The following is a 16212-nucleotide window of genomic DNA, read 5'->3' as shown; positions in this document are numbered from 1 at the left end:
AAACAATACCACAACAATGATATTACAAAATCTGCTATTTTTAAAATCACAACTGTTCGATTAAGTGCATTAAATAACTATTACTTATTTGTAAAGTGATTTAATTTTATTTTATATTTGAATTGTTTAAAGATATTTTTAAAACTTAATTATGCTTGTAAACTGTTTTTATTTAACATTTACAACAATACATTTTATATTCTCAAACATAACCTTGCAGTTTGTAATAATGATAAGAAACTTCTAAACTATACAAATAAAATCTAATGATTTGATTTAATTTTAATCGGTTGACATTTTTTAAATTTGTACAAAGATATTATAATTATTTCGTTTTAAATACGAGTATTTATAATTTGCATAATACACATGTATTTGCTTTCTCACAGTCTGTTTATACCATTTAACTGACTTTTTTCAAATTCAGATACATTCAAATTTCAGTTATTTTAACGAATCTGGAATTTAGTACTTGTTTTTGGTTTTAAATGAATGCGATCGAAGGTTGTTTACACAAAGATTTTTAATATTAATAATAATATACATACATATGGGCTATTCCATATCATCGTACGTGACATTTGTACGCCTATAGAGTGGAATAGATTTTGCAAAAATAATTTGGTATTTATGTTCTATTCAGAGGGTACTATATTTGAAAATAATAAAAAGTTTTTTCCAAACATTGTTGTCCAAAATATCGAGCGAAATAAGGGTATATCGTACGTGACATAAAACGGAAGTTATTTTGAAGTACATGTAGAAATATGCGAAAATTTTCGAATTGCGAGAGGCGTTATGATTTCTTTTAATTTCTTCCACTAAACGAAATATTTTTCCTTTACAATCCGTTATATTTAAATAAAAACAATCTTTGGATGATTTTATAATAAATAAAATTTAATATCGTACGTGACATACCGTACGTGAGAGATTTTTCTCTTATAATAAAACAATATATGTATATTCTGTAAATATACATATGTATACAAAAACTAAAACAATTAATGGAAAATATACATTCGGTTTCAATAAACAATTTTATAATAGCAAATAAACAATCATACTATATACTAATTCGGAACTTAGTTTTAACCGCAATTTTAGCCTAAAATATGTCAATTAAATTAAAAGATGAAATATAATCAGTTTAAACTATTATTATGCCAATAAAATGTTGTAATAAGCTCTAAATACTTACACATAGTAATATTTTAGTGTTTTCTCCTATTCAAATCATCTTGAAAAAAAGTTTCAAGGATTTTTGTGTTTTCGGTCGTGGTAGTCATTCTCGTGGAATTGCCCATATGAATATAAGTAACTCTGTTTTTTAATAAGCAGGGAAACCAAAATATGCAAATGCATGTTTTTTCTGGTGAGTCTAATGAGCACATGGATAAGATATTTACACGTTTCAGAACTATTTAAGAATTTCGGCATCGATTTGTTAGTGCATATTTTTGCATATTTTACCCTTAAATGCATTTTTTTGCATATATTTGTTTTAAGAGCATATTTATGTCATATTTTTGCGTTTTAGAGCATATTTTACTGTTTAATAGCATATTTTGACTTTATCAAAAACAAATTTTGTCTTACTTATTTTTCGCTGTTGCGTTACAGGTTTTTACTTCCTTTGTTTAAATTTTAAATTGAAAAATATATTGCTTTTTTAATATAAAATACGCACTTTTTAATAATAGCGCCATCTAAATATCAAATTTTAGTTCTAATTCAAACTTAACAGTTCTAAGTGTTAATGAAATATTGTCTTTTAAATTTGCTCCTATAACATCAGTTGATGTCGAAAGAACATTTTCTATGTATACAAATGTTTTCAGATCCAATAGACAACGATTATTATTTGAAAATTTAAGTCAATATTTTGTAATTTATTGCAATAATAACCTTAATTGAAGAAGTGACTTTATATTTATATAAAATATCATCAAAAAATACCTCTCGAGGCCTTTTCATAGCTTATGGTTTTTATGTTGTATTTATTTTTTGTTATACTTGTTTTAGTTTATGTTATTTTTGTATATTTTATGTTACTTTAACTATTTAGAAATCAATTGTATTGATTTTTTTAAATAAAAGAATATTTTTTGGTTAAAAATTGTGTAAAAGTTTGTTTTTTTAAGAGCATATTTTTTTATTTTAAGAGCCGCTGAAGCACATCGATTGCTCACCAAAGTTTATGGTGAATGTGTTCCATCGGTTTCAACGTGCGAGAGATGGTTTGTTCGGTTCAGAAGCGGTGATTTTGATACGGAAGACAAAGATCGACCAGGCCAGCCTAAAAACATTTAAGACGAAGAATTGGAGGCATTTTTGTCAAACTCAACAGGAGCCTGCAAAATCAGCATTTTCAAAATGTTTGTGAGCAGTAGGATTCATCCAAAAGCAGGGACATTGGTTAGCGTACGAATTGAAGACGAGAGATTTTGAATGTCCGAAATGATGTTTGAACGCTATAAAAAAATCATTTTTGTACCGAATCAGTACTTGCGATACTTGCGAATCCATTACGATAACCCGAAGCATAATAGATCGTCCGTGAAGCCCGACCAACCAGCCGAAGCGACACCAAAGCCAAATATCCATGACGCTAAGATACTGTTCTATATTTGGTGGGACCAAAAGGGTCCTATCTATTACACAGGTCAACAGCAAAAAAAGGCTTCACTAACCACTATATAGATTTGATGGATCATATATGCATAAGTACAAAAATGGTAACATTTTTCAATTTTATGGATAGATTTTTTTTCTAAAATTGTTAATTTTTTTTAGATGTTTCTCCATATAATTTATGATAACTCAAATAGGGTTAGTCCGATATTATTGAAGTAAACTTAGAAAAGTTCGAATTTACATAACCTTTAATCGATTTTTCATGAGTTTTTTAAAACACAAAAATGCTATTTTCACATAAAAAATATATTTTTTGCTTCAATTTGTTATTAAAACTCCGAAACTACTGAGCCGATTAAAACGCAATATGTAACCGGAAGGTTATGTCAATTTGAACATTTTTAAGTTCACATCAATAATATCGGACTAATCATTTTTGAGTTATCATAAATTATGTGTAGAAACATTTTAAAAAAATCACAATTTAAAAAAAAAAATTTATAAAAAAATCTATTCATCAAATTTAAAAATTTTACCATTTTTGTACTACCGGAACCACAATACATCAAAATTGTGTAGTGGTTTAAAAAGCCTCCAAAATTTTTTCGATTTTGTTTCGAAAGTACCAACAGTTTTATTAAATTTCAAAATAAAAGCAAAAATTTTGAAAAATACCGCATTTTTACGTCAATAGAATGTATAAAAACATATTTAGGAATATCCTTAGCATTTTAATTCTACTTTATTAAGTGATTTTATGTTGCTAGTATCGAAAAAAAACTATGAAAATAATCGAATCATTCGATTGGCAACAAATCACAACGAATCTGATTTATCTGCACAGAAATAATGCTGTAAGTTTATAAAGAAATTCTCGAAATTTCCCTAATAGGAACCCTAAACACTAAATCAAAATCTTAATTCGATAATGTGTTTGTCATTTTTGCATTTTTTATAAAGTGATGTGCATCTTTTAATTATTCCTAATGATAAACAAATTGTAACAATCTTCATTTATATAATCCAACACTAACCCATAAAAAGATATTCAATTGATATTTTACAAGCGAATAAACAAATTAATAACAAAAATTAATAACAATTGTCATTGTAATTAGCTTACCTGGTTAAACACATTTGTTGAAAAAAGCTAGTGTTAATTGTGGCATTAAATTTCGATTTAATTTGACAAGACCACAAATCACACATTCAAAACTAAAACGTTTCCCAATTAAAACAGCTGAAATTAATTTGCTATTGAAAAGCAAAATACACGCATACATATAACAAGCTAAATCAAATCTTAATTTAAACTTTCTTGGTTCTATAAATACCTTTAGCTGTAAGTTTCCTTACAACTAAAAAAAAAAAAAAGATTAGCGATGATCATAAATATCACATAATTAACAGATGCACATCACTTTATAAAAAAATGCTAAAAATGTATGTCTATCACGAGAATTTTGAAAAATACTCTCTCTCAAAATGTCTGTAATATCTTAATATCTAAAGAATTGAACAACACAGATACGTACTCAACATACTACAAGTTGAATGAGTGACAAATGTATGAATATCTCGTTTATCGTGCATTCTTTCATATATGTACATACCACTAGTTAAGTAAAAGTATCTGAGAAATATGTACGTACGAGTACAATGTATGTACAAATATACGAGTAAGTAAGTATGTACGGATTTGTATCTGCGAGTATGAAGGCGAATGAATTTAACGTGTTTAAGTAGTAGATACTAAATATAAATCGTCATAAGCAGTCAACTAACTAAATGTTGTTGTGCTTTTTTTATTATATTATTGTTATTATTTTATTATTATTATAATTGTAAATATACTATAAGTCGGCTGTAGAAGTATTGTCATTTAGAAGTTTAGCTAAAGTATTAATATAACGGCGCTGTAAAATTAAGATCGTAGTCGTAGCAGCAGATCCATTAGATACACAACATTCGGGTGTTGTATCTTTTGAATAAACCAGACAAAACACACGGTTTTTTTTTTAAATTTTGCAACAAGTTCTACTTGAGCAGTCAGTTTGGCTGAACTATCTGCGAAGTTGAATTAAAACAGTTTTGTGAGCGTAAAACGGAAACAATTTCGACGACATTTAAAAATTAATTTTTCGTGTTTTAATGAATTAATTTGTGTGTTTAAGTGTAGAATTATTAACTGTGATATTATTATTATCGTATTACTTAAACTTGACAAAATGTTGAATTTTAAATTTGTGTGCATTTTTTATACTGTTATCACGATATCATCGTGTGTTTACGGTGGGGTAACTACTAATTTACCTCCCACAGATATACGCACGTTAAATGCCTCCGATGTGGGTCCGGAATTTGTGAATGTGGAGCAACCTTCGGCGAGAGCAAATACAGATTACGATAATAACAAGGATATTGAGGGTAAGCTGATTTTTAATTTAGTTTACTGATTTTTTTTCTTATTCCGAATATAATTTGTAATGCAATAGAATTGTCTCAATTAACTTTTAAACAAATAAAAAATAATATTTTCATAATAGTTATGTAGTGAATTTACAATGTGAAATACTATTACTATATTCTAAACAGTGTTTCAAAATGCTTCTTTAACGTAATTATTTTGAAAAGATTTTCAAAATGTTAACGAAACCATGAAAAAAGTCCACACACAACTAGATAAAAAAAGAATGGTTCGTAAATTCTGAAAATTTGTGCAAAATTTTGGAAGTGATCCTCAACATATTGTGTCTGAAAATACAATTATTCAAAAATATGTGAGAATAAAGTATTGAGAATTAAACAAATTATAATTCGCATAAAACGTTTTTAAATTACAAAGTTGTGGTACTTTGTCTAAATAGGGAAATTTGGAAAAAAAAACCTATGAGAATGTGATTAAATTTTTCATAAAAACATATCAAATGTGTGGATAAGTTTTTATTTATCAAAAAAATATAATTTTAGGATTTCTCTTCATGATGGGACCGAAAATGTTGCTGTCAATTTGGAATTCCTAAGACCAATTTCTAGCAAAAATTGTATTTCTTAAGCTCCCCAACAACAAAAACATGTAACAAAATTTGGTTTTTTATCCCGGGAATTCCCGGGAATTTTTCCAATTTTTCACTACCCGATTCCCGGGATTTTTAGTCGGGAATCCCGGGAATTAAAAACTGACGAAAATACATAGAAAACAAGTTAGAACTCTGTTTTTTTCACCAAAAAAACAGTGAAAAGTTTTTTACAGTTTTTTGATTATATCTTGGCAATAATAGACCGCTTATTATTATTATTTATTTGGGGTTTTTCGTATGAAAATTTAAAAAGAGAATTCATTATTTATAGAATTTATTTCTTATTGAATCATTCTAATTTCTTTAAGTTTCTTCTTCAAATCCATAACAAAATAGCTTCAAAAATTTATTAAATGACTAAATTTTTCTTCAATTAAAATCTAGTACAAAAAGGTTTAAGACCATTTTTTCAATTAATTTTGTAAATGATTTGATTTAACAAAAATTTAATCATTCAAAGTTTGAATAAATTCTGTTATTAATTAATAGCTTTAAAAATAATTTAGTTTAAACAAAGGCTTTGGAATGAATCTAAAAAATTAAATATTAGGAATGGAGTTATGGAATGAAAGGCTGAAATTTTTTAATTACGGATTAAGATTTTAGTGAATTAAGCTCAAATTTTATTAATTAATTCGAAGCTCTGATATTTAATAATTATAACACTAAGTTTTTATATGAAATTTGGCTATAATATTCCTAATTTAAAGTATCATTATATATTTCGGGAATAGCCGAGTACCCGGGAATGTAGAAAAAAATTTCCAGATTCCCGGGAAACAAAAAAGGTCGGGAAATTAAAAAACCTAAACAAAAGGCTTAATCAGTATTCCCTAAATGTTATCTAGTAATGGCTTTTAAAAATGTTAATACACATATGCGTTTGCAATTCGGCAAATATTACAATTAAATTACTTCACAGTTTAATTACCGCACCCTGTATATCATGATCTTAAAGTAATAAATATTTATAATTTCTTTATAAAGGTTTATTATAATCATTTAATTACAAACATATTGTTGCAATTCAACATCTTGTTTTCAGTTATTAGTAATTCTTTTCTGTCACGTTTTTTTAAGGTAATGTGAACTTTAACATTAATTTATTTATAGTAAAGATTAGGGGAATAACTTTGTAGTTTTGAATATTATTAATATTTCATAGAGATGCAAAACCTTGCGATTTCTCTCTCCATAGCATTCATAATTTGGAAAGTATAAATTTAATAGTATTTAGTGCATTTAAAGCACAAAAACTTTGGAAAATAAGCCCACGAATATGCAGAAAAAATTATGGAATAATTAAAAGTTTAAATAAATTTTATTGTAATTCTGGTTACAAATGTTTTACCAGCTTTCAAAATTATATTTTGTAAAAATAAGTAAAAAAATTTATAAATAAATGTCATGAACAAAAAATATTTTTACTTTGAAAAGACAAACAGAACTTCGGACATAGCTGGGGTCGAACTGTGAAATGAAAAAAACTTTCATTACACAATTACAATCACAATTACACAAATTGCGATTCCCGTTTTTCAATTTGTTTTATTCCACTCGTTATTTTCATATGAAAACATTTGAATTTTTTTATAATTTTTTCACTAAACGAGAATCAGAAACTCTATGAAAATATGAAAAAAACTTGCACAAATATTCGACACAGCCGAATATAACACACTCACTTGTTTTTATTATTATCTTTTTAACCATAGAGAATAGACATAGAGCGGAAACTCTCCTGTCAAAGACCTAACTCAGTTGTCAGAAACCTAAGTGGTGAGAATGTATTAGTAGAAGAAACTATGTGAAAACAAAAACAACACTCGTATGTGTGATTATTTTGGGTAATTTTTTTGTTTGAGGTTTTTTCTAGTTTCCGCTCTATGTTTCTCTATGGTTCTAACTTTGTTGCTGTGGAACAACGTTTATGATATGAATAGTCGAGATGATTTTAAATTTCAAAATTATTCAATATTTGCTTAAACATTTCATGATTTACGTTTTTTGGTTAAAATTAAATGAATAAATTAATAATTAAAACAAGTTTCGCGCTATTTTAGCACCTTTGCACACCACAAAATGGACTTAAAACAGTGTAGTGCATTTTTACTTATTCTAACATTTTGTATTAAAGGGTGAGTCGATTTAGCAATCGATTTTTCTATAGTTTTTCTGAAATTTGGGCGCCTCGAATATTATTTTTTTGATATGTCGTAATGCACATTTTTTTCCTCATGCCAAAAGCTATCGAGAAACCGATGTCACAATATCAAAAAATGTTTGCCTTACTAATAGATCCACCCTAATATACATACATAGAGACTAGGCCCTACGTTTTGTCAAACAAACATGAAACATTAACAAAATACATTAAAATAGCTTGAACCGGAGCACTTCGCTACCCCGTGTCGCTATCGCAGTAAAATAAAAAAATAAAGTTATCACGCCCACTAATTCAATACCGCTCATATTTACCCAAACTATGTGGGTGATATTCAAACAAAGTATGAAAACTTCTACAATTATAGTTCTCCAGAAATTCGAAAATAACTATTTACTTTCGATGAGTGGTACCAACGCTATTCCGATCGGTACCATTTTCGTTTAAACTTCATGCAATAATAAGAAATTGATTCGTATAAAGTTTGAAGATTGTCATAATTACAGTTCTGCAGATATTCGAAAAAAAACTCTCAACTTTGTATGGGTGGTGCCACGCCTATTTATACAGTACACCCATTTTAATGTAAGCAGCGCTCAAGTAAATTCCATTGCTTGCACAATGATAACTCACCAGATATTACATAATAACTACATATTTACTTTGTATGGAAGGTGCCACGCTCATTTAAAATTTCAAAGCAAAAAGTAAAAGTCTTTCCAAAAATATACAGTAAAAATTTCAAGAGGATCGGTCCAGTGGTTTAGCCTCCTATAACAAACAAATAAACCATCATAAATATGGATAAACACTAAATTCCTAATTGTAACCGTTTTTACCCCCTTGAAGGTAAATTTTTGACAAGGTACTTTCTAAATATGTACATTTGAGTTCATTGGGTGATCTTATTTTTGAACCCTCAAAAAAGTTCCATGTATTTTGTTGATGCAAGAGTTATGTTTTTGACAATTACGTCTCGTCTCAATGTCACAATATTTGGAGTAAAACTTATTTTTCCAAAAAAAAATTGTATAAACAAATAAAATTCGACACAAATTACAAGTAATAAAACGTTTATAAAACTTTGACATAAATATTTATACAACTGGCATTAACAAAAAAAATTAACTTTTTTTATGTGTTTGCTATTGAAATATTTATTTAATTCAATTATAAATATTTATGACTTAAAGGAAATGTATAATACAAATAAAAGTATTTAATCTGAACTGTAGAAAACACAGAGAATTATACATAGAAACGAGACACTTTGATTTGTCTACAAAAAAACACAAATCAACTACAAAATGCATTGACTAACATGTATTTTGGTGTTGCGAGAGTTAGGTTTTTGACAACAGACTTAGGTTTTTAACAATTACGTCTCGTCTCTATGCTACCCTATGATAGAAAATATTTTTATTATATAAAATTAAAAAATTGTACTAAATACTTATGTATTTAGAAATATTTGTTTTGTTTTCTTTTACTTGAAAACATAAAAACTGTTAGTCATTTTATAAAATCTGTTATCTTCTTATTTATTTACCTATTCTATGCAGACTTCAACTTTTAAGATAGATAGACAGGTAGACAAAAGATACTATTTTTCCATCATACGCTCAACATTATGCCAACATTCACGTTTCCTTTTATCTTTTTTTTTTTGCTCGGTCAAGGTTGTTTTTATTGTCTAATTCCTTTTAATTAATTTGTGTTTAATTTTACGCAGTATTATCTACCTAAAAAACTGTATTTCTTCATTAGCAGAGAAATGTAAATACAAAAATAAATGATTAAATCTTATTACTCTTATATAAGAAAATATAATACATATATGGGGGGATCCACCTCTAACCATAGAGAATAGACATAGAGCGGGAACTTTTCTGTCAAAGACCTAACTCAGTTTTCAGAAACCAAAGTGATGATAATGTATTAGTAGAAAAAACTATGTGAAAACAAAATCAACACTCGTATGTGTGATTATTTTGAGTAATTTTTTTATTTGAGTTTTTTTCTAGTTTCCGTTCTATGTTTCTCTATGCCTCTAACATTTAGGAGGGTAAATATGGTCAAGATTGCCAGACATGCCTATAAATTCATAAAATTTATCCAATGAGTGTTTATAAATTTGGTTAAAATTTGTTTCCTAAAATTTGTTTCTGTACACAAATTTAAAAAAAAAAATATTCTCCATAACCCGACTATACCTCTGACATCTACACACTTAAATATTATGGAGAAGACTTGCGCAACTAATTGCATAATGTGAAAAGGGTCTAAATAAATACTAAATTTATGAGCAAAACTATAAGAAACTTAGAAACAATTGATCAAAGTGTTTTCGGCATTATTTCAAATTCAAACTATCTAAAAATTGTGTCATCTTCAGCTGTAATGCAAAAATACTTCAACTTTCACAAATACTAATGGTAACTTCTATTTGCCAAAAATGTTGCCCTTTGCCTCTTTTGTGATCTTATCTGCAAAAAAAGGAAAAATTTCTTCGAAATTTCTTTTTGTCTTGTTCTTTTAATTTTAAAAGATTTAATTATGGGATCAATTAATTAGTTTTAGTTTTTTATTAAAAATTACAGCAAGATGTAATTCACAACTAAATAAAATAAAAACATTAGATTTAAAGAAATTTACCCTTTTAAAACACCCTGGATCCGCATATAGAACTAACGTAGACGATTTAAAAATAATAATTTCGGTCTTTCTCAAGCTGGCCACCTTGAAGTTTAAATATTATCTTTGAACTTGACTAATAAAATGTTAAACTTCAAGGAAGGTGGTTTCTTTTTAATAGCACATCATTTTTGTCTGGCTGATTATTGTGCTACCAAAAAAATAAATAACATTTGTTTACTACGTTCTTACGTATATTTAGTGGAATTTGTTTTATTTGCATATTATTTCAATATTTAAAAGTATTTATAAACATTTCAGCCATAAGTTTGTAACAAAGATTTAAAGACATGCATTTGTACAGTATATTCCCGAGAAATGTTTCACCGGTTAACTCTGATATTTATAAATAATATTTATTAATCCCCAATGTCAACGTCATGTTATAGTGACAAATCTCCTACATAAAAATGTTTCAACTAGAACAGCTATCTTCCCACCAGGAGTATTACTTTACCGCCAAATGATCCAAATAATGACTTAAAGTTGACCCACTTGGCCATATCCAATGATAACTAGAACTGGTCTCTGCTACTAGCAACCTATTAGGGGCTAAAGTGTATAAAGTTCAATAGTTTATAATAGAAATAAGAGTAGGCGTCGTGAATCGATTAATTATTTCATATAGTCTTGATGTTATTTAGAATATAATACTGATAATTTATTTTGGAATAAAATGGCGATAATTATTTTCATTATGGTTCCAATACCAATTTCCCCGTATTATTCGTAACTTTGAAGATATTCTGAGAAAAAATTAAAAACACAATTGTAGTGTCAATAACAAAATTTGTATACCCTACACCACCATAGTGGGGAGGGTATAATGCGTTTGTGCAGATGTTTGTAACGCCCAAAAATATTAGTCTAACACCCACCTTAAAGTATACCGATCGACTTAGAATCACTTTCTGAGTCGATTAAACGATGTCCGTACGTCCGTCTGGCTGGCTGGTCGGCTGGCTGTCCATGTAAACCTTGTGCGCAGACTACAGGTCACAATTTTGAAGATATTTCGATAAAATTTGGTACAAGGACCATGCCTATTGAAACTGACTGAAATCAGTCCATTATTTCACCTAGCCCCCATACAAATGTCCTTCCGAAATTTGACTTTATCGGTCATAAATGTTTAATTTATAAATGTATCTCCAAAAATTGCGCTCCAAATAAGTTTTATATATAGAAAATTCATGTCACCAAATTTTGTTACGATCGGTCCGTAATTAGTCTTAGCTCCCATATAAACCCGCTTCCGAAAATCACTTTAACGTGCATAAAACGCTTAAAAATGTTGGTATACACACAAAATTCAACATAGTTAACTTTCATATAGACATAAATCACACGACCTAATTTCATGGTGATCGGTCCATAATTGGTCATAGAGAAAAGAGAGTTAAAACTCTCCAATTTCCGTTTTTAAATGTGTTAATTTCGTTCAAAGCGGCAATTATATATATGAGGAGCTGCAGAACATAAAAAGGTACTTTTTCAAATATTTGGTATTTTTATAATATTTGAGTTAAAATCTTCTAGAAAAAATTAATTTCCCAAAATTTTTAAATTTTCAAAAAAGTACCTTTTGTTTTGCGGCTCCTCATATGGTTACAGTAAACAAGAATATGTTTGTGACAACCGTTTTTATTTTTATTTCTTATATTTCAGTGGCAAAAAGAAACCCATTTATTATATGTACTAAAATAGAATAGGGCTTAATTTTGTCTGTCTTAACAGACAAAACATTTTTTGTAAATACAAAAACCCAAATGCAGCTTGCTTCAACGTAATATAAACATTTTTTTCACAAGGTCGGTACTTTTTTTTGTCAACTAAGTAGCTATTTATGATTTATTGTTTTTTTTTTTTGTATTTCAAGCAATGAACTTAAACCACAAACCATTCACGTGATTTGTATATTAATATTGTGCTCCGCTAAAAGTATTTATATAATCGAAAAATCTATTAAATTTTACCGATTAAATAATGCAAATGAAGGGGGTTCCTAACTAATTAATTCATTGTAATTGTCTTGTTATGATTGATCTGAAAATGAATTTATATTGTTTAACAACACATTAACAGCTGGAAAATCTACTAACAGATGAAATGTTAATAGCTTGTTTTATCTTGTGTGGATTAAATAAAAAGTCCCTAAGTAGAAGTTTAATTACTGTTTATTTCTTTAGATTTTTTCTATAATGACCAATTAATTTACTTGTGTTTTATTAATAAAATTATATTTGTTTGTTTTATAAATATTTATATGTTTTAAATAGACGAAACGTGACTTTTACATTTTCTTCAAATATTTAAATGTTTTTATTTCAACTTTTTTCCAGTTATTTAAAGGTTTATTTAATTACGTTGTAGAATATTTTTAAGCCTAAATTAATTGCTAAATGTTAAAACTTGTTCAAATTATAAACTGAAATTTGAAATTTATGGGTTTAAACAAAAAAAAAAAAAATTATGAGTTTTAATTTTTGTTTGTATATTTTTAAAAAGAACGGAATTAAAAAAGATTTACCGGCACGTGTTTCGCGTTTTATAATTATTCCTAATATCTTGCAACGTTAAAATTTATGCATTTATTTATTTGTTTCAAATTTATTAAATTACCTTTTTGTTTTCATCATTATTACAGATCATGCTAAGTTAGCATTGCTAACAATATGCAAAATAAATTTCCAAAAACAGTACTCACCTGTTCATTTTGTTAATGGTCTGCAAAAACATTCACAGAGAAATCGTTCAAGCACTTAGTTCAATCAAAAACCTCAAAATAAAAATAAACAAAAAGAACAAACTTGTTATTATTAATTTGTTGTGAATTTCGTTGTTTTTATTCCTATCGATTTCCTTTTAGGTTCTTCAGATTCTGTGTAATTTATTAATTCCAAAAGTATTTAATAATTCTGTATATTTCTGATTTTAATTTTAAAGAAATTTTCGTTTTACTTTTCTGAAGAAGCGAAATACGGAATTAATTCAACTTTCGATCGGAATGGAATTCTGTCTTAATGTACATGTTCATCGGAAGTTACTGTTATACATATGTTACTGTTATATATATATGTTCCGGTACTTTTTTGCCGACAATAACATTTTTGCAAAAAGTACCGAAACATGTTTAGCATTTTTAGAATTTAATTTCTTATTTTTTTTAATAAAATTTGGTTACTTTATTAAAATTCCTTACACTTTCGATACAATTTTACCACGAACAGCAATATTTTTTCAATTCTTAAAGCTAAATTCACAATCTCTGCTATATTCACAATATTGTTGTTGTTTATAATATTCTGAAAAGTTAAAAAAAGAACCGGAACATGTTCTGCATCACATTATTTTTTTATATTAATCCAAAACAAAGTCATCATCAGGGAAACCGGAAATATGCTCTAAACAAGTGTTTCTTAAAAACAAAATCTAAATAATATTAAATCAAAAATAATGTTATATCTCTCCAATAAACCTATTATCACTAACAATTCCAACACTCATTTTAAAATTTCAGATGCCCAATTCTGGTATAATGTAGCTTTCAAGCAGCTGGGTAACATCATTAAGAATGCCAAAAAGAATCAGGAAAATGGTTACAAACGTAAAGCCAAAAACATTATAATATTTGTGGGTGATGGCATGGGTTTGACAACAATTACAGCTGGACGTATATATAAAGGACAATATTTAAAACATGGCAATGGTGAAGAAGAAATGTTATCCTTCGATGAATTCCCCTATACTGCTTTAGCAAAGGTAAGTAAAGAAATTGAATATTAATAGGTATTTACATATTTCGTTAAAATTGTTACTAATTACTGCTAATTTTTACAGACCTATAATGTGGACAAACAAGTACCCGATTCGGCCGGCACGGCTACTGCCATGTTTTGTGGTAGTAAATCAGACTATGGCGCCATTGGCATGGATACCACAAGATCGAAAACTGATGGCCAACAAGGGCGCTTAACCTCAATTATGGACTGGGCCCAAGCTGAAAATAAACGTACTGGCATTGTTACGACCACTCGTATTACACACGCTACACCATCAGCTACTTATGCCAAAATCTATCACCGTGATTGGGAGTGTGACAACAAAGTACCAGATGAATCGAAACTTCACTATATTGATATTGCAAGACAGCTTGTTGAAAGAAGTCCCGGCAATAAGTTTAATGTTATCATGGGTGGTGGTCTTAAACCACTTGGCGCTATGAATCCCAATGAAGTTCGTAAAGTAAAATTTGAGGGTGACACTGAAGAAATTTGTGCACGTACAGATGGCATGAATTTGCCCCAGAAATGGTTGGACTATGGTAAATCCATCAATGATAGCAGAGTGTTTGTGAAGAGTATAAAAGAACTGAAAGAAGTCGATTTGAAAGAGGTCAATAGCTTAATGGGTTTATTCCGTAATAATCACATCACTTACTCCATAGCCAGAGAAGAGGGTGAACCTTCATTGCAGGAAATGACAGAAGCTGCTATTGAAGTTTTGGAACGTGGAACAAATTCGAATGTAAGTAGTACAAAATAAACATCATCTTCAAAAATATGTACATATATATTAAATCAATTATTTATTTTCTTACCTCATTCTAGGGCTATGTTTTGCTTGTTGAAGGTGGTCGTATCGATCAAGCCCATCATCAAAATTATGCTCATGCTGCTCTGCACGAACTTTATGAATTTGACAAAGCCATTGCAGCTGCTGTAGAAAAGACCAATTCAGATGATACTCTAATTCTTGTAACAGCAGATCATTCACATTCAGTTACTCTCAACGGTTATCCCAAGCGCGGTGCCGATATTTTAGGATTTGCCAACAAATCATCTGATCCCATTGCCTACGAAACTATTATGTATGCCAACGGTCCTGGCTTCTACGAACATTTGTCCAATGGTACTGTTAATACAAACTCATCAACAGATATTTGGCGATCTTTGACTCAGTTAACTGAAGATCAACGTAATTCTCCCACTTATCGCCACATGGCTACTGTACCTTTAAAAGATGAAAGTCACGGTGGCGAAGATGTGATCGTTTTTGCTCATGGCCCCGGTTCCAGTTTGGTGCGTGGCGTATTTGAGCAAAACTATTTAGCGTTTGTTATGAGTTATGCCGGTTGCATGGGTCCGGCAAAATCATTCGATGATACATGTAAAAGTGGAGCAATGACAGTCACTATTCCTGTCTTTTTACTCTTGTCTGTGTGTTTAATGCACTTTATTAATAAATTTTAGTATTAATTGTTTTGTTTGTGTATAAATAAAGTTAGGTCAAGCTTATAAAGTTTAAGTTAAAACCAATAATTTAAGAGTAAATATAAACGTAGTATTAATAATAACTTAATAAAAGAAAACTATTTTGTTTAAAACGAAATTGTCGATTTTTAAATATGTATAATATTAGGAAATCATAAGACGTCAATAACTCTTCATATGAGCGTTTAACAGCGAAAAACAACTCGATCTTTTCCATAGCCAAAGAAGATCAGTGATCCTTCATAATTCAGTAAAAAAATCGCTTCATACATTTTCATCAATAATTTAATCCTCAATATCTTTGAAATAAGCGTTTATTCAAGAAAAGGATCTCGATCTGTGAGCACTCATATTTCTGACCAAA

At 28.6% G+C, this 16212-nt stretch overlaps 1 protein-coding gene across 1 annotated transcript; it reads left to right on the top strand.

Annotated features, from left to right (window-relative positions):
* Window positions 1-4575: 4575 nt before the first annotated feature.
* On the top strand, window positions 4576-15966 carry Alp4 (Alkaline phosphatase 4). Its single transcript, XM_065515995.1, has 4 exons — window positions 4576-5064; window positions 14096-14337; window positions 14416-15102; window positions 15186-15966. The coding sequence occupies exons 1-4, from the start codon at window positions 4866-4868 to the stop codon at window positions 15825-15827; spliced, it is 1770 nt and encodes a 589-aa protein (XP_065372067.1). The 5' UTR covers window positions 4576-4865; the 3' UTR covers window positions 15828-15966.
* Window positions 15967-16212: the final 246 nt, after the last annotated feature.

Source organism: Calliphora vicina, chromosome 1 (assembly GCF_958450345.1).
Source record: "Calliphora vicina chromosome 1, idCalVici1.1, whole genome shotgun sequence".
NCBI classification, from domain to species: domain Eukaryota; kingdom Metazoa; phylum Arthropoda; class Insecta; order Diptera; family Calliphoridae; genus Calliphora; species Calliphora vicina.
This window is presented reverse-complemented; position numbering and strand designations above follow the sequence as displayed.

Coding starts and splice junctions, on each gene's coding strand:
- Alp4 (XM_065515995.1), top strand. CDS start 4,866: ATGTTGAATTTTAAATTTGTGTGCATTTTTTATACTGTTATCACGATA. Junction 5,065..14,095: donor TAATAACAAGGATATTGAGG/GTAAGCTGATTT, acceptor TTAAAATTTCAG/ATGCCCAATTCTGGTATAAT. Junction 14,338..14,415: donor CCTATACTGCTTTAGCAAAG/GTAAGTAAAGAA, acceptor TAATTTTTACAG/ACCTATAATGTGGACAAACA.